The sequence below is a fragment of the Salvia hispanica genome, chromosome 3 (assembly GCF_029641045.1).
Source record: "Salvia hispanica isolate PSC_SH4W2 chromosome 3, Shi_PSC_v1, whole genome shotgun sequence".
Taxonomy (NCBI): Eukaryota; Viridiplantae; Streptophyta; class Magnoliopsida; order Lamiales; family Lamiaceae; genus Salvia; species Salvia hispanica.
The window spans coordinates 65,970,839-65,994,394 of NC_142694.1; the positions used below are offsets into that span (position 1 = coordinate 65,970,839).

At 36.6% G+C, this 23,556-nt stretch overlaps 1 protein-coding gene and 1 pseudogene across 4 annotated transcripts; both read left to right on the forward strand.

Annotated features, from left to right (window-relative positions):
* Positions 1–10,878: 10,878 nt before the first annotated feature.
* Positions 10,879–11,957, forward strand: LOC148931256 (uncharacterized; annotated as a pseudogene).
* Positions 11,958–17,187: 5,230 nt separating this feature from the next.
* LOC125215169 (cullin-3A-like) lies at positions 17,188–22,102 on the forward strand. Of its 4 annotated transcripts, XR_016137295.1 has the most exons (4): positions 17,188–17,691; positions 18,614–20,676; positions 21,257–21,337; positions 22,084–22,102. XR_016137295.1 is itself a non-coding variant. In XM_048116504.2 (3 exons), the coding sequence occupies exons 1-2, from the start codon at positions 17,528–17,530 to the stop codon at positions 20,652–20,654; spliced, it is 2,205 nt and encodes a 734-aa protein (XP_047972461.1). In that variant the 5' UTR covers positions 17,188–17,527; the 3' UTR covers positions 20,655–20,676; positions 21,214–21,548. The 4 variants fall into 4 exon arrangements, 3 of the variants coding, with proteins under 3 accessions (XP_047972461.1, XP_047972460.1, XP_047972459.1); XM_048116504.2 differs by lacking the exon at positions 22,084–22,102 and having other exon boundaries at positions 21,214–21,548; XM_048116503.2 differs by lacking the exon at positions 22,084–22,102 and having other exon boundaries at positions 21,257–21,548.
* The last annotated feature ends 1,454 nt before the right edge of the window (positions 22,103–23,556 follow it).

Sequence of the window (23,556 nt, forward strand, 5' to 3'; positions counted from 1 at the left end):
AAGCTTAATTGAGAAGATGTCCACCACCGTCAAGAAGTGGAATGGTAAGTCCCTTACTTATGCGGGTAGATTGGAACTAATTAAATCTTGCTTGCAGGGGGTCGAAGCATATTGGCTCCAAGCCTTTCCCATCCCGGATAACGTGTCGTCTAAGATGGTTACGATTGCCAGGAACTTCGTCTGGGGTTCTAAGTTCCCGAAGGTGGCATGGAAGGACATTTGCTTACCAAAGATTGAAGGCGGCTTGGGGGTCCGGGATCTGGCTGCCTGGAACACAGCATTGCACGCTAAAATGTTGTGGAATATTCATGCCAAAGAGGATTCTCTTTGGATAAAGTGGATCCACACAGAGATCTTGAGGGGTGTTGATTTTTGGGAGTGGCAGCCTAGAGTCAAGGAAGATTCCACGCTGATGAAACACATTTTCTCCATCCGAGACACTATGGTGGAGCGTGGTTCAAGACAGGAGGCTAAAGACCTCCTTAATCGGTGGTATGCTACTAAGGACACCAAAGCTGCTTATGATTGGTTTAGACCAAGAGAGGATCGCCACTATTGGGCAAGTACATCTGGCACGACACAATTCCGCCTAAGTACTCGTTTATTACTTGGCTAGCTGTTCGAGGGAGACTCACAACGCGGGACCGGGTCACTTGGGTGGATATTGACAATTCGTGCAGACTGTGTGCGGGGGATTTTGAAACGGTGGAGCATATCTACTTCAAGTGCCGCGTGACTTGGGCGGTATGGGACAATATCAGAGATTGGCTCGGTCTTAGGCGGTGGCCAACCACTATTAGAGGAGCGATTAAGTGGTGTGGTCGGGATGGGCGCCCTAACCGGATTGTCCAGGTTGCTAGAAGGATAGCCCTTCCAGCGACCGTCTACTTCATTTGGTTAGCCCGGAATGCGACCGTTATGGAGGGGAAGAGATTCGACGGTGTACGTGTCCTTTTCCAGATCAAAGAGGCGAATTATAGTGTTCTCAATGCTAAGTTCAATCATGATCAAGTTGTCACTCACTTACCAGACCGTCTGTGAGGCCGCTGGCCCCTTCTTGCTAAATGGTACCTTCGTCGGGTACTCTTTTTCCTTACCATGGCTTTTTTCCCCGTTGGGGTTTTTGGCTGTGGAAGGTTTTAATGAGGCCCATTGCACTAGAATGTACCATTTATTAGACTCTAGTTGAGCTGTTGTTTTTGTTTGTTGGCTCCGTCTTCGAAGACCGAGGCTTGTTCGGTTCTTCACGCATGGGTTTGCCCATGCTGTTTTGTTGTCTCTTCTTTTGATATGTTATAAAATTAATTTGCTTATCAAAAAAAAAAAAAAGGTTTATCCTGTTCTTCTTTTCACTACAAATTGTTGATGCTCTAATCTGATATATCAATGGTCTATCATGTGGCGCTTCCATTGATTTACTCTTCCTCCGTCACTATCAACCTTCAAATTCTCTCAAAAAAAAAAACTCACGTCAATCTAAAGCCATACTCCAATCATCACAACACGTTGCAGATGCCGCCACCAATCAATCTCTCTCAAAGAATAAAAACTCATGCTACTTTTCTCCAATTTTCCATGGCAACGACCACCGCCAAGCATGAAACGTCATTGCCGCCATCCAGGGACGGAGCCAGAAAATTATCTCAACAGGGGCAAAAATATATATAGAGAAAATTTTGAATAATTTAGAAGGGGCATTTAGTAAGTAAATGGTGTAAATTAGCAAAAACTATAGAAATTTATAAGTTAGTAGAAAAATTTGAGGAGGGGCATATGCCCCATCTAGCTATTCATTGGATCCGTCCCTGCCGCCATCCACATATTCCCTCCAAGACATTGGCCGAATATAAAATAAATATAAAAATGACGCGTATGTATATATTTGGACCAATGTTTACTTATGGGTTTGATATAATAAAAAGTGAAGATAGTTATTATTTGGATTACATTTCAATAATTAACATAATTACATTGATTATAAAATATAGAAAAATGATTAATTGCTAATTGATTAATAATTTCAAATTAAAACCAAATCTTAGTCATTAGATAAGAAGATCTAGTGGTTGGAATAATGCTACATGGATTATATTTTTAATTAAGAAAATTAATAAATAAAATTAGAGAGTATTAATGTCTATTCCCTCTCATTAAAATCATCTTAAAACTTTGAATTTACGTAAATCTCTCGATTTAAATTATTTTTCGCAAAAAATATATCAAATTAAAGATAATTTTATAAGGATTCCAACGAGATCTCAATTGCATATGTTTCGACGACGTTCGGATGGTGAAATTTGATATTTTTTGTTTTAGTTTTAGTAAATGTTGATAATCAGATTTTTATCAACAAATACATCTAAAAATTTCAATATAATGAATATAAAATCTCAATAAAACCATGTAAAAATCTCCATAAATATGTGTTGATATTTTCTTATACTAGTGTTGATATTCTTATGTCATATTGTTGATATTTGTAATACACTATGTTAATATAAAAAAACATTCACGAAAATTATCATATGATAACATAATGACGATATTACCCTTTTTTGATATTTTGTATACTATTTATTGAAATTCGTAAGGTTCAATCTCATCAACTCATTTTAAAATTTAAGGGTGGAGATTTGGTCTTGATTTTGGATTAGGATGCTATGAGCAATAGAAGATGACCAATAAAATGTAAATTTAATTTAATACTACTCATTATGAATACTAATCTTACATATATAATCATTTAGGGGGGTGATCAATTGCTAACTCATCTCTTAGTTGCTAACTACAACTAATTTAAGACCATAAGATTTTAGAAATCTTGTGGTCTACAATTTGTCATGTGTAATTTCGTTTTTCATTTTTTAATATTAAAAAGATAATAGCAAGTATCAAATTTAGGGTTTAGAAATATAATGTCAATACAGTGTATGAAATACATCAACACGAAGACATAATAATGTCAACACAATTTCATATTGACATTTTACAAGCATAATATTGACATATTATGTAAGGTGTATTGACATAAATCTGTACATAAAAATTACGAAAATTCAAAAAAAAAAAATTAAATTTTTTTTCAAATTTTGACGTCGGAACATATGCATGTAGTATATCGTTGGAATCCTTATAAAATTATCTTTAATTTGATATATGTTATATGAATTTAAAGTTTTGAGATTTCTTTTAAAAGTTAGTTATAACTAACTTGACATTAATACCCCTATTGATATTTATTAGAATTAATCCTATAGCCTTATTGACGTTTTTGTTGATCGTATTGACATTTCATGGTTGATGATCTAGGCCTTTAATTTGAATATCTAATGGCTATTATTGAGTTGTAGTTAGCAATTAAGCATTGAGTTAGCAATATAACACTCCCCTATTCATTTAATACTAATTGAACCTATGAAAAATTTAATTGAAATACGACAAGTTTTAGTTAATACTAAAAACATTTTTAAGGTAAATATTCTGAAATAAAGATAAATTAGTTGACATTTTATTAAATTTTATTTTATTTAGCAGAATATATTATTTTAACCTTTTCATATCTTTAGAAAAATCAATATAAGGAAAAAAATTTATCGCTTATAGTTTGAAGAAAAGAGATGCATTATGGTTTGATAGTATATAATTTTATGTTTATTTAACGTATTATCATGTTTAGCCTTAATTATTTGCATTCATATTTTTAAGATGATTTTGGTCCTTAAAATTATTAATTATTCCGAAAATCTGCTACTCCATTTCTTATAAACTGTATAAAAGTGGTGTGAAAAGCATAAACTTTGGCGGAGATTATTTTTTTCCAACCCAATCCGCTTTTAAAATATTCCTGCTAAATAAGATCTATGTGGAAAGTTTGCGTCTGCACACCAAAAATTTAAAATCTTACGATGTTATTTCCTTCCTAGATTTTTCGATAAATTTAAGAATTTGACTAACAAATCGTACTTTGAATCGGCTAATATACGATTTTGTTTTTTAAATGTTTTAATTTTAACCATGTGATTTTACACATCATATGCTACGTGAAGAGAAGTAATAACAACTACGATTAAAAATGTTGCATAATCCACCTGGATCCACCTTCTGGCCCGTCATGAGAAAAAAAAACAAATAACGCCTGTGATTTATTTCTGTTACCAGTTTTATAGTTAATGGGAAATTTTACGTAATCTATCTGGGACGGGAGGAGAATATTTTTGGAAAGAGTGGATGCATATATAAATGAAGAAAGAAAGAGTGGGTGTATGAAGGAATAGAGATAGTAGAATATTTAATTGAAATGAGAAAAAAATGGTTGAATGTATTAACTGGAGAGAAAAAATTACCCAAAATAGAAATATGTCATCTTGGATGGGACATAGGTAGTATTCTTAAATTTTATTTTGTTTAATTCAATAACACTCAATCTTTATAATCATAATACTTCTATATGTATACACATCGGGGCATAAGATATGGTGCCGTGTAGGATAATAATTAAAAATAAATATCATATATATACAGAAGAAATAGTTTAGATGAAATGTCATATTATTTAACTGTGTTATAAATATTTTACTAAGTATATTATGATTCAGTGAAATACATTATATAAAATAGTTTATTTTGGTGACAAGATTTTGATATTCACATGTGGCATGTAAAATTGTTGAACTGTTTTGTGACGCCCCGGAATTCCGTTCCTTTCTTTCGAGATAAATTGAATTTATTAGCTTAAATAATTTTCGTTTAGAAGACGTGTGATCTTGAATTCGCGTGTAATCCCGACTTTGAAATTTCAAGTACTCGATTTGGAAAATGAAGAGTAAGAATATCGGATCCAAAAGAAAGATATTAGAGAATGGCTTGCTTGGAAACAATAGGAATCGAGGAGTATTATTTCAAGAATGATGGAGATACAAATGTTACATAATATACAAGTTGTAATATGTGAATGAAAGGGACAATACACACCCCAAGCAACTATACCCTTCCTAGCTACACAAAAGATTCCATTCTTCTTTTCCTTTCTCCCCTCAATTCCACCCCACAAAGCTCCAAAGGGACAGCCAAGCTACACCAAGGATCCTGCAAAGGTGATACACCAAAAGGGTATTAGAAATGGATCAACAAAAAAGTAGAGTCATGGAGCTTCATCAAAATGGTAAAATGCCAAGTTGTACTAGATTATGCATTGCATCATCATCCTGTCAAGAGTGAAGGAGAAAACAAAGTAACAAGGGTCATGATCTCATCAAAGATACCTTCCCAAGACTTTCACAAATTTAGTAAATAAACATTATACCAAGGCCGAAAAAGAGATAAGCTGGCAGCCCCAAAAATATGAGTCTTTGCCCCCAAGACTTGCACAAATTAAGTAAAGAAGCATGGTGCCAAGAAAGAGCAAAGCTGGCAGCCCCAAAATGGGAGTCTTTGCCCCCAAGTTTCCAACACAAGAGGCCTATATAAACTTCCTCCACCACTTTGACACCCCAAATTTCACAAACTTAGAATTTCAGCGAGGAGTAGAGAGGAGGGCGAGGAGAAGCAGCGGCAACGCGGAGGAACAACCGCATAAACCGAGGATTCACCAAGTGAGGTAAACCCCCTCAACACCCTCTCCTTTGCATCACGTAGAACAACAACCATGATAGAACAAGGACTTAGAGGAAATAGGAATAGTCTCAACAATCATTCTGCCCAGAACCACAACAAGTTGCTTCTACCATGAATCCTAATGAATAGATACAATAATCGATCCCCACAAGATCAAGGCTTGAACATCACCAATAAGTTATGAAAAGATTTCACATAGCTACTGCTCTAGAATATAAGGTTTTAATAGACTAAGCTTCGAAAGAAGTGGGGAAGGGACTTAGCTTAGGCGAAGGGCCGTCCGGCGATGAGCGAGCGTTGACGCGACGGAGGCGACGCAGACAGCGGCTCTGCTTGCCAAAGCTGGAGGCGTAGGTGCGACAGCGAACCTCGGACTCAGAGCTTCCACACTCGACGGAGAAAGAGACAGAGGGAGAAAGGGGACGCTTTTCCCCTCGATTGGTGACTTCGCCACTGGAGCAATAGCGCGAGACGGCCGCCGGGGACGACTGCTCACCAAGGGCAACGCCGTGGGAGAGAGGCGACGCCTCCTCTCCACCATTTAATTTGCGAAGGGTCACGGCGGGCGTTGATTCGCCGGAGACGACGGAGGGGCGATGGCGACGTGAACTCGTCGGAGGAAGAAGCTGCTGTACACTTCCAGATTTGGGGGAAATGGGAAAAGATGTGAAAATTGAGAAAGGAGGCGGAGCCGGCTACACAGAGGAGCGGCGAATTCGCCGAGAAATTTATGGGAGTAAAGAAGCCGCCACTGCTTCTCTACTCTTTTGATTAAGGATTTTAATTGGAAAGTGAATTGGGGAAGAAGTATCCATGGAGGAAGGAGTATATTGGGTTCTATTTTAGTTTGTTGGGCTATATCCCATTTAAATTAAGTACAATGGGCTGTCATGTTATTATTTAAGATGGGCCACAATTTAATTCATGATACGTTCATGGAAGTCGTGCGTCAAGGATTTCAACTACAGCTGGATTCAACCATCAACTACTCTATCGAGATGATATCCGAAAGCTATAAAACTGCCACCATCGTCTTCGTCTTGGAAACAACTTCATGTGGGTATCTTGCACGTCTCAATCGGAGTCTGAATGAGGGAGTTATGGCGGTTTTACAGAAGTCGCGCAGAACTGGCGGAGAGTTCCAGAAGGAACACCCGGCCGGGTGTTTTCATTCTGAAAATCACCCGACCGGGTGAAATGGCGAAATGGCGAGGGAGTCCAGAGAGAACTCCCGGGCAGGTGTTTTGCACCCTGCAATTCACCCGACTGGGTGAATCATCTGAGACTTAGATTTTGTGGGCCTTTTTTCATATTTTGGACCCTTAGTATAAATATCTTTTGATGTTTTTTTCATTTTAGATAAGATTGTGATTGAATTAAAGATATCTCCTTTGTGAGTTTTTCCTCTTTGAGGATTGTATCCAATTCCTTCCTTGAAGGTTGCTTGTTTCAATTTCATAGATTGATTCAAGTAGAGGTATGCATCAATGGTGTGTATCCATTGAGTAGTGGAGCCAAGGGGTGATAGAGCTATTGAAAGTTGTCTGGGTTGTTTCCATTCTTTTGATCAAGGTCCTATGGTCATAACTCTTTTATCTCATCATTATACACATGCTTTCCATTCCTCATCTTCCATCCATTCTTGTTTAGATTCAATTTTTGTTGGTTGAATCTTTTATTATCTTTTGATTTGTGTTGAGAATTGAGATATTGAAAATAGCCTCACAAAAATTGTTAGATCAAGCATCATAAATGGGTAAATCCTTGGGAAATGGATCATAAAATACATGGATCCTTATCATTTCGTATCTAGAGCCTAGTACCCACTAGGTGTTTGATCTATTGCTTCTTTGAGTTTTCTTTTATTCCTTGTTTTGCACTATTTTTGTTCGGATGATCGGATTGATCAAATGTGCTTAGATTAAGCTGAAATTCGGTGTGTATGATCTATGTTATATGTCATAGCTACCTGCAAATGTTCATCAAAAAATTCCTTCGTTTGCCTAGATAACTGTGGAGATTAACATCATTGCCCTGTTTTGGCATAGTTGGGGAAAACCATACAAAACCTATCCAATTATCAAATCTGACTAGATATAAATATTTTCCCCTTGATCTATATATGACTATTTTTCCCTTGATCTACACTTGATTTTCAATATATCCACCAAAATTCATCCAAATTGGGCGAGGGGATCAATACCAAAAAAATCATAAAGATTAGCCAAATTTCAGCAAAAAAGCTTCATCCCATGTCTTGTGTTCTTTAGTGTGTGTGTTTACTCTACGCCTAGTTTTCCTTGCTTTCATATGTTTAATCATTATTACTTTGGTATTACTACTTGGTGTCCATATGTTCTTGAGGTGTATACCTTGATTGAGTTGTCCGGGCACCAACGAGTGGGAATTGGATAGAGAGTGTGTGATACTAGCCCCACAATATTCTAAACCTACGGAGTGACATTGGTGAGTGACTTGGGAGGGGGGGGGAGATACTACATTGGGATGAGTTAGCTTCTTAAATCTCTCTTTCTTATCTTACTAATCTCCAAGGCTAGTTCCTAGTCTTTGTCATTGTGTTTTGTAGGTAACTTGGATGCCTCCTATTACTCGATCCAATAAGATGGGGACATCCACAAGGAGGAGGTAGGAAAAGGCGCAAGCTCAATTAGTTCCAAACCCGAGGTAGACTTGGTGAGCATCATGGCTAAGATGATGTAGGATTTCAAACAAGATCTCAAGAAAGATATTCAAGAAGAAATGAAGGGTTTCAAAGAGCCGCAACCAATCCATCCAAAATAGTTTGTTAAAGAAGATCACCGCCTTGAGGGGTGAACGGAAGTCGAGAACTACTACTCCTAGGAGCAATGTACCACCCAATGAGGTCCCGGAGGAATTTGTTGAAAATGAGGTAAATGGGGAATGGCAAGGAGGAAATGTTAGAGAGAGAGACAATCACTTGGAGTATGGTCGTTTTGGGGTAGGTAACCAACATGGAGGAGGGATGGAGTCTTATGGGGAAGTTGAAGGAGGGAAAGTAAGAAATCAGGATGAGAATAGGGGCTATGGTAGATTTGGGATGGGAAATCTACGAGGGAGAGTTGGGCTCTATGGTGATGATAGAGGTGGCTGTGAATCAAGGTACCATGAAGATGGACTTGATAGGGGAAGTCGTGGCGAACGAGCTCCAAGGTCTCATGGAGAGTGGCATTCTAGGAGGGTGAGAAATCATGCTAGCTTTAAGGGGTTTGAGAGACCAATTAAAGAAGAAGTCTCATATGGACCTCGATTGAGGTCTACCTACCCACATGGTGGTGTTGACACGAACCAAATGGGTAACTCATCAAGTCGTTTGACTACATCCTCTTCTTTTCATTTCTCACATAAGACTCTTGATGTATATGGAAATGTCTCCTCTTCGATGAGCTTAAACCAAATTAGTAGAGAAAAAGAACGAGAGAGAGGGAAAAGGCTTGAGAGTGAAAGTGAGTCTAAAAAGCCAAGAGAGCATGATGAAAGACAAGAGTGTGAGGTGCAAAAGTCAAGAGAGAGTGGTGGAGGTGGGAGAAAAGAAAAATATCAAATGAGCGAAAATCCACAAGCACAAGTGATTAAAGGGTGCTTGTTAGATTCTAAGGCCAACCTTGGGTGGGCACCAAATGACCCTTTGCCTCTTGCCCTTGGTGAGGAAAATAAGCCCTTATCAACAAACACTTCTTCTATGTTTTTTTGTGTTGATGAATTTGTAGGAAATTTAATTGAAGGCTGTCACACCCCAATCCTTTCTGATGTATAAACTTATAATAAATAAATTCAAATTTCAAGTAAATAAAACACACATTATATAAGTTCAAAATCCAACATTTATCAAGTACATATTTCAAAACATTCTAAACTGCAGTGGGACCCTCTCACCACTCTATATACTTTACAATTATCTACATGCAAAAATGATGAGGAAAAGGTTGCCAAAACATGTCAGTCGCCGACCCTTATAATAACTGTAACTCACAACAACCCACGCATCATTGATATCTTATTCCTGAAAAATATTAGTGGTTTATATGAGCCACAACTCAGTGTATATAAACCTTATCTTTAATTCCACATCCCAAAATCAAACATATTCTTTAATCAATATATTTAACAATAACCCACAAATATTAGAAACAATTTCACATACATATGCATATGCCACTTTGTTCAGTTTATTATTATGTGACTGATCAAGCCTGGTATCTGCCCGGGATTTCCATTGTATACGACCTGCAGGTCCCTTTTAATTATTCGACCTTTCCACGAATGCCCCTCTTTGATTTGACCTTTCCACGAAGGTCCCTCTTTGCATTTTTGACCTTTCCACAAAGGCCCCTCTTTGATTTGACCTTTCCACGAAGGTCCCTCTTTGCATTTTTGACCTTTACACGAAGGCCCCTCTTTGCATATTTTCTTTGACTCGTAGAACCCAGGGCAAGACCGTCACATATCCTCTTTAATCCAATTATTCAAGTACTTCTAATGCCATATAAAATATATCAATTGCACTTTTATTTATCCATTGCACCAATTACATATCCATATCACATTCCACCAAATAATTCCAAATAACACAACTATATCAAATTCATATCATATAATCCAAATATTCACTCCACTCTAACACATAGCAATTAACCACATAAAACATGTAAAATTAAAAGTGTGATTTATACACACCTGGATACGATAGGTTAACTGATTAAGCTCCTGATTCCATCTACTAATTTATTCCTCGACCATCAATCTATTTTTGTTTCTATTTCCATTTCCACTTCTTCTAACTTTCGTTCGCCTCTCTTTTTTTTCTCCTAAGAACTTTTGTTTCTGTCTTTCCTCCTAATACCTCACTCACGTATATAAATATATAAGTTTAAGTTTCTGTTCTGCCGACTTAAGCTGAATAAAAAAAATAATAATTTGGCTTATCTTTACCTATACTCATCACACGTACACTACTAAAAACTTAATACTATTATTGTATTACCTAATAGGATAGATATAAGAAAATGAGATCACACTAGTCCATGCACACACTCACGTTATTACACATGCCCAAACTTTAAAATTATTTATTTACTACTTAAAATACACCTACACATACCCACTTATATATATATATATATATAACATATAATTATTACAATTAACATTATAAATAAATATGCAATTATAAAATAAACTATACCAATATGCAAAATGATGCAAGTTTCAGGTTAGAGCAAAGACATGAAAGTGAAGCATCAAATTGCACATGGCTTGGAAACTATGCCCCCGGAGAAGGATCAAGAGGAACAAGGGCAAGTGGATGAACTCCTTGCCCAAGATTCAAGTGCACTATCCTTGTCTCCTTGTGATGCCCCCTTGCATATGATTACACTAGAGAAGTCCCTTTGTGTTGATAGATTTGTTATTGATGACTTGTGTAAAGAGTGGTCTCATGAGCTTGAATCTTTGAATGCTAAATCTATCTTTGAATCATATGTTGATCCTTTCTTCATAAATCCAAGCATTGAAAGACATGAAATTTCTCTTGTGAAATCTACCTTGAATGTTGGAGTGACTTCTTCTCATGCTAAGATGTCTAATCTTTCTTTTGTTAGCCTGAGCTTCATGAGTATGTGGATGAGAATAGTAGGACCAAGAGGAGTAAAATAGATAATGACTTTAGAACTTGGTGTTTGCTATGTTTTCATTGCAAGGTAGTTAAACCCTTCAAAGGGATTGGAGTGTTCTATGGCCGTTTTGTGAAGGATTTTTTCAGTCATATGTCTCTTGAGGATGATGTTGTGATTAATGGCATAAAATTGCATCATTCTCATGTTTGTGGTATTGTTATAAAATTGCTAGAGCAATTGTGTGGGGCTAATTTGGAAACATTTCTTATGATACTTGATGTAGTTTTTTACAAGTGTCATATGCATGGTGTTGTGTCTTGTCTCCATGTCGTGCATGAAGGTTTATGGACACATTGCTCCCTTATGTTTGATAATCTCTTGAAATTGATGGGGCAATGGGATGAAATCCATATTGATGAACTTTGTTTGTTAAATGATAATCCTTCTTGCAAGCTTGATGTGTGTTGTGATGAACCTACTCTATGTGTTGAATATGGGCTTGTCAATTTGTGGAGTAGCTCTCATTTGAGCAAGAATGATGTATCAATGGTTCCTTATGGTCTTTTGTTGCTTAACCTTGAGAATATGAATCTTGTGAATAGACCTTATTCGGTTACTTTGAATATACACACTATGAGGACCCTTTCTTGTATATGCCTAGTCTTGTTGAGAATGTCAAATCTTTTGTGAAGATGTTCAAGAATTTGGGCATCATTTGTATGGGGATGATCGAACCAAATAGAAAAAAGGTGCTTGGGGCATGTGTGTTTTGGCATGTTGATTGCTTTTATTAAAGGAACTGGCAGCGGAAGCGCTCACATAAATCAATTACATAATCATTCTGATCTATTTGGAAGATTATTTAGACAAATTCTATTCGCGTAATTATCACATGTATCATGCTCATAACTCAAATAAAACATGCTTTAAATTAATTGAAACCTAAAACATGCTTTTCTACTGTTTAGCCATTATACCTTGATGATTCTCCAAAGAATCGAAGATAGCTAGCGCCTTCTCCACGTAAAGATCTTTAGTACAAAACCACGGATCTTCTGTCTGGTTCCCGGACTGTAAACTGATATCAGGGTGGGCTGATCTCACCAGTGTACTAGGACTTAAATAAAGAAGACGGAAATCCTTTCCCTCGGAGGAGAAAATAAAATCGTCCCTCTTCTAAGTAGAGAGGGGGACGAAAATTTTATGGAAAAATAAGTGTATTTTCTATCTCCTTTATTCTCCTATTTATAATAAGTCACATATTGGGCCCAGACAGGGATTTATGGAACGCTTTGGATATGAGCTCCTCCAATTAGCTTTTTACTAATTAATTTAAACCCAATTTAATATAATCTTATAATTGGAATATTACGAGCAGCCACTACAGAAGTAATATTGCACTCCCCATTACTTCGGGTTTCCATTACTTGATATTTATTTCCCGCACTTAAGATAGAAACATCCATTAATTAATTATTGTCTGCTATGGACTTAATCAATTAATATCTTATTTATTCCAAGAGAGGACTCAACAAGAAAATCTTATTTATTATTCATAGAGTAATTAAACTCCAACTAGCTAGGTTCCGAATAATAAAACCTTATTTCAAGCTTCTCTTGAGGATGTTATCAAACGAGACTCACCTCGCGCGCGATTCAACATAATAGCAATCCTAGCACGCCTAGATATGAATCACCAGTACCCAATATACCAGGCTTATTGGGTTGCGAAAAACCCGCACCAATTTGGTAAGTCAAAGTAGTGCATAATCAATACCGTATGCTCAATGCTAACGTACATTGATTAAGAAATGATAATTTACAAGACCTCGTCTTTCAGTAGATAGCATAAAGACTGTCTCGCTGTTAGATCCATTCAGTGCTATACCACACCAACGTCATCTTATTTCAGTAAGGCTTTAGAAATAATCGGACTGACATTGCAACCTTTCACGATAGGTAGTTTAAGCCTATCTAGGTTGTGAAATTCTTCTTTTTCTTTGTTTAGAACTGACCGTGTTACCTTAAAGTGAATGACGCCCACAACCGGTCTACTAAAACAAAGACTTAGACTTTGTTAAGTTACTTATACATTTAAACATGTAATAAACATCCATTATGACAAAAATAATCTGTTTATTCCTTTTGAAAATAAAATAAGAGTTTTAACAGTATTCAATCACTCGAAAGGTGATTTCTAGTATACAAACTCTAACATTTATTGCATGCCCATCAAACCATTCAATGGAGTTGGGATGTTTTATGGTCTATTTGTGAAGAACTTTATATCTAATGGCTTTGTTTGAGACTACATTGTGAAGGAATGCCTATGTTTATTTGCACCCACATCTTGTACCTATATTGTGAAATTATTTGAGTTTTGGTATGAAGGGTATCTTGATGAGTTTGTCTTGATTTCTTATGGGTGAGATTTGGACATGAAAGGATTCATTAATTTGTGTTCTCATATTTATTGTGACTTGGCCTTGAGCTTGAGGGAACATAAATTTGGAAGTCCATACAACGTCTTTGGTGTAGTATTGTCTCTTCGAGCCGTTAGTGGTCTCAATCTTTATCATCGTACTTTGATATTTGATTTGCTCTCGTTCTATTTTGTAGGTGTGCGGAACCCGGATTTGAGGATAAATCCTTCCCAAGGAGGGGAGGATGATATGACCATGAGTGCTAGACGTCAAGTGTCTTCACCTCGACGTGAGCCATGGATTGATTGGGGTCCAAGGAAGAGAGTGAAGACATTCCAAGGATTCAATAAAGCTATAGGGCCGCCCGAGGATGCGAGGAATAGAGAAGGCTCGGATTTGAGGACAAATCCTTTCCAAGAAGGGGAGGATGATACGATCATGGAAGCCGTGCGTCAAGGATTTCAACTACAGCTGGATTCAACCGGCAACCGACCTATCGAGATGATATCCGATAGATATGAAACAGCCACCATCGTCTTTGTCTTGGAAACAGTTTCGCGTGGGTATCTTGCACGCCTCAATCGGAGTCCGAATGAGGGAGTTATGGCGGTTTTACAGAAGTCGCGCAGAACTGGCGTAGAGTTCCAGAAAGAACACCCGGCCGGTGTTTTCATTATGAAAATCACCCGACCGGGTGAAATGGCGAAATGGGGGAGTCCAGAGAGAATACCCGGGCGGGTGTTTTGCACCCTGCAATTCACCCGACCAGGTGAATCATCCGAGACTTAGATTTTGTGGGCCTTTTTCCACATTTTGGACCCTTAGTATAAATATATTTTGATATCATTTTTCATTCTAGATAAGATTGTGATTGAATTAAAGATATCTCCTTTGTGAGTTTTTCCTCTTTGAGGAATGTATCCAATTCCTTTCTTGAAGATTGCTTGTTTTAATTTCATAAATTGATTCAAGTAGAGGTATGCATCAATGGGGTGTATCCATTGAGTAGTGGAGCCAAGGGGTGATAGAGCTATTGAAAGTTGCCTAGGGTTGTTTCCATTCTTTTGGTCAAGGTCCTATGGTCATAACTCTTTTATCTCGTCATTATACACATGCTTTCCATTCCTAATCTTCCATCCATTCTTGTTTAGATTCAATTTTTGTTGGTTGGATCTTTTATTATCTTTTGATTTGTGTTGAGAAATTGAAAATAGCCTCACAGAATTGTTAGATCAAACATCATAAATGGGTAAATTCTTGGAAAATGGATCATAAAATACATGAATCCTTATCAATTCAGCATGGGCCTAAATGAATTAAATGTTGTTTTTGGATATTACTATTTAATTGTTGGGTCAAGAGGTTAATTGTTTTGGGCCAAATTGAGTAAATAAAGTAATGGGCCGATGCAAGTTGATAAAAGAAATTTGATGAGATTTTAATTGTTGAGCAATGGTAGTAAAATATTAAACAAGTGGGTTGCCTCCTATATTTAGTTGGGCCGAGATCGTTTATGCCTTGATTGGATTGAATTGGTGGAATAAGTCTGAGCCTACTAATTTAAGCTTTAGGTTAGAAATTATTTATGGTGATGAGCTTGGAGCTCGAAAGTTGATTGGCTTAATTGATTAAGTTCCCGAGTAAATTACTAAAGTTGATGAAAAATGTCAAAGTTGAAGATGCAAAGGGCTGACTGGCGACGCCCCGCGACGCCATGGGCTGCCTTAAGAAAAATTCAAAGGAAAGATTTAAGAAGGGATTTTCCAAGAATCCATATTAAATGCTCAAGTAATTATTTTAAAGATAATAGAATTTCTCCGAACTTAGTAAAGTGAATAATTAAGTTTTGCAGAGTAGTGGAGCCGAGGTAGGACTAAGAAAAATCATTTAAGACGAGACTGAGATATAGGTGCTCCCCAATAGGATGCATGCATTCTTCTAAGGTGAAATAGTTCAAGTACTAATTAGCGTGTCACGCTATTTATTTTCAAATGATAAATTGCTCGAGGGCAAGTGTAGTCAAAGCGAATAATTGAATCGAATAATAAGCATATCAGGTGGACTTTCTCTTAATATCCAACACACTAGTGTGGATATAAATCAAATACTTGCGTAATTAGAAAAAATCATCTTTTCTCAAAATGGAACTATGATTCTTTTCAAAATCGTTGTCATGCCATAAATGTTTTGTTTTGATGAATGGAATTGAATGTCATTGAATGTCAATGTCATGGAATTGAATGTCATGGAATGGATTCATGAATGGAATGGATTTATGAATGGAATGGATTCACGAACGAAATGGATTTATGAATGGAATGGATTCACGAACGGAATGGATTCACGAATGGATGGAATGGATTGATGAATGCATGGAATGGATTTATGAATGAATGGAATGATGAATGATGAATTATTAATGATGAAGGAACCTAGTCTGCAGTCGAACTTTTAGCTCACAAAAGAACTTAGTAAGCTCGGGCCTTTAAAGAAAAACCCTCGTGTGTTACTGTGATGGATTGACAACTATATAATGTATGTTTTGTTTTCGGCACGTGTCCACTGAGTACTCCTGTACTCAGCCCTGCATGTAATTATAAATGTGCAGGTTGAACGTCAAGAGGATGGAGTGATGATCGGAATAATCAAGTTGATCTCCCAACTATTCGTGTCTTCATACACGAAGTCGTTTAGCAAGGACTTATTCCGCCGTGCTTTTGTGCTTTTAGAATTGTAGAACCTCACCATTAACTCTGATTTATTTCAAGATCATGTAATAAAATACTTGGCTTCGATGATATCAATCGACATTGGCCTTTGTGCAAATTCTCAAGTTCTAGCCCTTTTCTTTCCCCCGCTTCTTTAATCCCTCTCATTAGTCGCGGTTTACCCGCTTTCTCTATCCTTAGCAAAATGCGGTCGTGACATGTTTATTTATTCAAATTATATGATGTTTTCCTCTTTATATGTATATCTTATTCAAATTGTATGAACTATTTATTTATTCAAACTATATGATGTTTTCCTCTTTGATTCTTAGTCGCATCCTTTATGTGTATATCTTATTATGAATTATGATTAACACAAACTCTTTACTTCTTAGTCGCACATCTCCACTTTGTCATTTGTTTTATTTGATTTTATTTCACTCATACAAAAAATAAAAACTGTATACAATCGTTTTGTTAGATATGACATGTTTTATTTAAAGTGAGTTGATAAAAGTACATTTCTCTTTATTAGTTTTTTTTTTAATATTTTAATCTACTTACCTTAAAATTTATCTCTATTATTTGAAAATGTTATATATCCCGTGCATAGTACGAGTGATAATGCTAGTTGTGTCAAAATAGGGTCAAACGACGGAATCGTCAATTTTGGACCGATTGTAATTCGAGTTGAAATGTTCGGGATTCAAACTTCAAAACATAATGTTTGAAACTAAAATCGTAAAATAACTAGGTCTTGCATGACCAATTTTGAGTATTACTCAAATGAAAATATGGATTAGTTTTGCTGGAACAAGGGAATCGAAAAATGGAGGATTGTGTGGTTTCCTGCAATTTCCGCTCTTATAATTATCAACTCGATTCGACCGCACACACCCTAATGAAAATCATCAGTTTAGCTTTAGCACCAAAACCTTGGAAACAAATGCAGAACATTTGCTCCTTTGATCAATAATCCCGAAATCCTGTTCATGGTGGTGGACTAACTCGGCCTTCAATCCAATCTATCAGCGGTATTCAGCTCCAATTTCATTCCCTAAACCTGGATTTTCGCTTGTCAATCAATTGAGAAAATCCCTAAAATTGCGTCATCAATTTTACCCTAAGAATGAGCAGCGGGCCGAAGAAGAGGAATTTTCAGATTGAAGCTTTCAAGCACAAAGTGGTGGTGGATCCCAAGTATGCCGAAAAGACTTGGAAGGTTTTAGAGGATGCTATTAAAGAGATTTACAATCATAACGCTAGCGGGCTTAGTTTTGAAGAACTATACAGGTTTGTTTTTGCTGTTTCTTCCCCCAATTTCGCCAAGTTTCTTTTTTAAGTCATTTTTTACGGTTTCGTTTGTAGCTTCAATTGTCTGCATATACTTGTTGTATTTCTACTTTGCTTTATATTGATGGATGATTCTGTAGCTGATTTGATTTGGTATTCATTCGAACCTGTTTTACCGCCATTTCTATGGAAGTAATGGTAGCTGATTAATGTTTTCATGTGCTGGGATAAGGATTACCTTCTTTCCTTTTACCTTATTATCACATTAAACAATGTTATCTTCAAGTGGAATTCCATGGTGCATAGTTTACACTTACTTGATGTGAAATTATCCGATTTTACACTGATCGAGGATTTCGTAGTGAATGTGTATGTATACAAAACTGTATCGACGAATTTTGTTTAAGGGTTTAAATAGAATTTGCACATGTTATGGTATCATGGATGGCTTGTCCTCTGTTTTTATTATTACAACAACACTAATCTCTATGGAATGGGAAGAACATTGCTTCTGAATATGTATGTATAGTAAACCGTCTCGATGAAGACTTTGTTTCAGTTAATTGATCCCTCTGCAATCCTACTTTGTCTCCATTATGCTCATGTAGAAAAGAAAGCACAAGGTCATTTGAGTTGTGGAATGTTAAAAGAGTCTATACGCAAATCTATCATAAGAGTTTGAACGAGGAGAATTAGATATGTTGAACATATGTTTTACGAAGAGAAACTTCCTTTTATATGCTGTGTCGTGTGTAGAGGTACGTTTTCCGGAAAAGAAAAAGTAGAAGCTTTGATTCTGAACATATGTTTCTTTTGGTTGAAGCAAATCCTTACTTGAGTATGAAACAATTAATTTTTTTCCCAAATCTCATATTCCTACTGTAACATATTGGGTCTCTAATTTGAATTTCTGTTCATCCAGAAATGCTTACAATATGGTATTACATAAATTCGGGGAGAAGCTATATTCTGGACTTGTGTCGACAATGACACTCCATCTTCAGTCAATGTCCAAATCTATAGAAGATGCCCAAGGTGCTTCGTTCCTGGATGAACTTAATGCCAAATGGAACGATCACAATAAAGCATTGCAAATGATCCGTGACATACTAATGTATATGGACAGGACATTCATCCCAAGCACCCATAAGACCCCTGTTCATGAGCTCGGGCTAAACCTCTGGAGGGACTATGTCATTCACTCTAGTAAAATCCAGTCAAGGCTTTTAAACACCATTCTTGAACTGATACAGAGGGAACGCACAGGTGAAGTCATCAACAGAGGGCTTATGAGAAACATTATCAAAATGCTAATGGATTTGGGACCTTCAGTCTACCAAGAAGATTTTGAGAAACCATTTCTTAACGTTTCTGCTGATTACTATCGGGCAGAATCTCAGGAATATATTGAGTGTTGTGATTGTGCGGACTACCTGAAGAAAGCTGAAAGGCGTTTAAATGAAGAGATTGACAGGGTATCACATTACTTAGACACAAAGACTGAACCTAAGATAACCAATGTTGTAGAAAAGGAGATGATAGCCAACCATATGCTTAGATTGGTTCATATGGAGAACTCAGGGCTGGTAAAGATGCTTCTGGATGATAAATCTGAAGACTTGGCAAGGATGTACAACTTATTCCGTCGTGTTTCAGATGGCCTCTCCACAATTAGGGATGTTATGACGTCCCACATCAGAGATACAGGCAAACAGCTTGTTACTGATCCAGAGAAATCGAAGAATCCAGTGGAGTTTGTTGAGACACTCCTTGAGAAAAGGGATAAGTATGATAAAATCATAAGCTCGGCATTCAGCAATGACAAGACATTCCAGAATGCCTTGAGTTCTTCATTTGAGTATTTCATCAATTTAAATCCTCGTTCTCCGGAGTACATATCTTTGTTTGTGGATGATAAGCTACGCAAAGGGCTGAAGGGAGTGAAAGACGAGGATGTTGAGCTTATTCTTGATAAGGTGATGATATTGTTCCGTTACCTTCAGGAGAAAGATGTTTTTGAGAAATACTACAAACAGCACTTGGCAAAGAGGCTCCTGTCTGGAAAAACAGTATCGGATGATGCAGAAAGAAGTCTCATTGTCAAACTTAAGACTGAATGTGGGTATCAGTTTACATCAAAATTGGAAGGGATGTTTACAGATATGAAGACGTCTCAGGACACTATGCAAGGGTTTTATGCTGCCTGCGGTGCTGAGCTGGGGAATGGCCCGACATTAGTCGTCCAAGTTTTGACTACTGGGTCGTGGCCTACTCAATCCACCAACACTTGCAACCTTCCAGCTGAGCTGTCAACTCTCTGCGAGAAGTTTCGGTCATATTACCTGGGGACTCATACAGGTAGGAGATTGACCTGGCAGACAAATATGGGAACAGCTGATCTGAGAGCAACCTTTGGGAATGTACACAAGTATGAGTTGAATGTTTCGACTTATCAAATGTGTGTTTTAATGCTGTTCAACAATACCGAACATCTTAGCTACAAGGAGATTGAGCAGGCCACAGAGATTCCATCTTCTGACTTGAAACGGTGCCTGCAGTCCTTAGCTTGCGTAAAAGGGAAAAATGTGCTTCGTAAAGAGCCCATGAGCAAGGATATCGGAGAGGATGATGCATTTTCTGTTAATGACAATTTCACCAGCAAACTTCGAAAGGTTAAAATAGGAACTGTGATTGCACAAAAAGAATCTGAGCCAGAGAAGCAAGAGACAAGGCAGAGGGTGGAGGAAGATAGGAAGCCCCAGATTGAGGCTGCAATAGTCAGAATCATGAAATCGAGGAGGGTACTGGATCATAATAATATCATTGCTGAGGTGACAAAACAATTGCAGTCACGGTTCCTGGCCAACCCCGGGGAGATCAAGAAACGAATTGAATCCCTTATAGAGCGAGATTTCTTGGAAAGGGATAATGCTGATAGACGATTATACCGGTATCTTGCGTGAAATTTTTCTCCAGTATTTCCAGGTTAGCTTTTGCCATGAAAGTGCTACTGGTTGACAGTCTAGACAAGTTTATTTCTGAAAGATGCAATTTTTCTTTGAGTGAAACTATTATCTCTTCTTGCAATGGTCACTATTCAATTCCACCCTTTGTAACATCATTTGCGTATTACCTACAGCTATGAATTCACTCTCTCTTCGTGCAATGTGCTATACTCGCATCTCAATCTCATACATTTTTTGGTAGCATAAGTTTTCTCTAACAAGATCTTTTATTCTAGTCATTAAAGTTTCATAAATGCAGTAAATAGGAAGAAAATATAGAAATGTGACCAGGAATCCTGTGATGAAAACGTGTAAATGTTTGTCTTCACTAACTTTTATTCGGTTCTGAAGCATATTTCCTTGTTCTCAACAAATGTCAAACGAGAGACACAAGAAACCCAAAGTGAATTAATTTGAATTATTTTCTTTTCCTAATTTTTTCATTTTCTTCAAATCTTTCTTGATACATTCCAGTAATGTTCCTCCTTTTGTCTCCCTCACCTGCTTCTAACAACAGCAATCCCATTGAAAACACAAATATCACACTACAACACTTTCAGGCAATGTCGGCCCGAGTCACTGCGCAGAGACCGTCCTCATCTTCATCATAAACCACTGACTGTACTTCAATGGAGTTTCAGGTTGGTTTGACGTTTGCATATACCAATATCCTCTGTAAACATGTTCATAGGTTGTTTTGTGTTGGTGGTTTTGCTGTGTTGGTTATTGAGAAGGAGTGTTTTGAATAGAGCTAAATCTGGAACATCAGATTTTGATCCAACAGTAGCTTGTCAAACTATACTGTTTACAGAATATACAACTACTACTCCATCTGTCTTATTAAAAATGAAACATTTCTTTGTATGGAAACAATATTTCTTACTTTATTCTCTCTTCATTAATTTCTAAAATAACACTACATAAAATCTCATGCCAAAAATTAAATGTTTCATCTTTAATGTTTTCGTTTATATATATATTTGAGTCATAAGCAATATATATTCATATGAAAAACCAAAATTTACACGCTAAATTCTTTAAAAAGTTTGAGAGAAATTATTCACAATTTTTTATTTGATTCTTTTGGAGGAATGAGATAGGTACAGTGTGTGCAGTGTAGATTACGTGCTACAATTGATGCACACATACTCTTAGGTCATGTTTGATAGGGGTGATAACTCATCTAGGAATAGAATTTTATGAACAATTTTTGTTCTATAAAATTTAATCTCTACCAAACATGCTATTATAGACTGGGGAATGGAAATTGTTACGTAGAAAATTGAGTTGTACAAAATTGTTTTGTGGATAATGATATTCACTCGAATTAAACAAAAAAAGCTTTAAAATGCCCATTTTATAAATATGTTGTGGTTAAATTTTTCAGAAAGTTCACCAATCAAATCTATATGGAGTATTTATCCAAAGTGGATATGCCCAAGATTTACGGTTTGAGCGGTTAACCGTGGAACGTTATGGTTCCGAACTAGAATTGTGAGATTTAAATGGAACCGAAACCGTCACTTTTGCAACCGTGGGCCGGTTCAGTTCTAAAATTCCGAAACCGAAACCGTGCTGGAAGGTTTTGGGCGGCTCTAAACCAAAACTGCGAAAATCGATCCAGAACCCAAAAAAACAGCCAAAAAATTGGTAGTTCAGAACCAAAAAAACCTCCGGTTTGAAACTGAAACTGGCGGTTTTGGAACAGGAACCCTAACCGGGAAACACCCTCGCGTTTCGGTTCCGGTACGAAAATTTCTGTAACCGCCGATTTCGGAACTGTGGGCATTTCGAACTTCTAAAGAGATTTGTAAGTTCTTTTATTCAATACAATTTGAGTTGCAATTCTCCTTTTGGGTTTTTTTTTTGTTTCATTAGAAAATGAATGACTCTTGTTAATGTTTCTTTTTTAATGGCATTCATGTTACATAACAAATATTTGGTTTGACCATTATTATTTACTGAGTTCAATTTCTTGCGTTTGGTTTGACTTTTAGGTAATTCAAGTTTCCTCTTTTATTAAACAACCAACTCTTGTTTTGTAACATGCCAAGCTTGGGTAGTTACCAAAACTAAAGGAATGACTTTTAATTAAGCGAGCCAGAGCAATTAATGCGGGCCTTGCAGAAATAATAAAGGGCACACCAAATAATAGAAATGAATTGCAGTGATATATGTAATCCTCTTAAAAGGCAAATCAACACCTCTTGTTTGAAAAGTTTGCCTTCTAATCCTATTAAAAGACAAATAAAAAATAGTGAGTTTGATATTTACTATTTTTCAAATTTAGAATTCATTAAAAAGGTAAATAAAAAATATATCTTTCACAATTTATTTCTTTTTCATTGAAGATGTTCTAGCACCCTTAATTTTGTATATAATCTTGAAGATGTTCTACCATTGCAACCAAAGCCACAAATCAAGATGCATCATAATCATCACGTTAACGAATGAGTGGACTACAATGGGAGAAATGCACTTTTTACATTATCACCAATCCAAATGTAGACTAAATGCACTTTTCCCCCCGTCACCATCTTATTTAGGTATGTGGTATTTTCTCAATTATATATTGTCTTTTGTCTTGCTGTAACGTTATTTCCTTTGTCTGCGAATATGAGTTCCATTTTTTTATTTTAGTCCATCACAATTAGGAGTTTCAAGGGTTTCATATCCTATTAACTCATTTCACTCACATTTTATTTAAAATTAATATATATAAGTGAGACCATTAATTTTTTCTACCTACTTTTCTTAACATGTATTAAAATTCGTACAGCCAAGAATTGAGACTTCTAATAACGGACGGAGTTAATATTTAACTGTCAAATTTTCTTGATATATTCCATTATCTACCTTA

What these genes read in the sequence shown, in the direction of transcription:
- LOC125215169 (XM_048116504.2), top strand. Translation starts at nt 17,528, where the DNA reads ATGAGCAGCGGGCCGAAGAAGAGGAATTTTCAGATTGAAGCTTTCAAG. An exon ending in AGTTTTGAAGAACTATACAG is followed by an intron (nt 17,692 to 18,613) that starts GTTTGTTTTTGC and finishes CTGTTCATCCAG; the next exon opens with AAATGCTTACAATATGGTAT.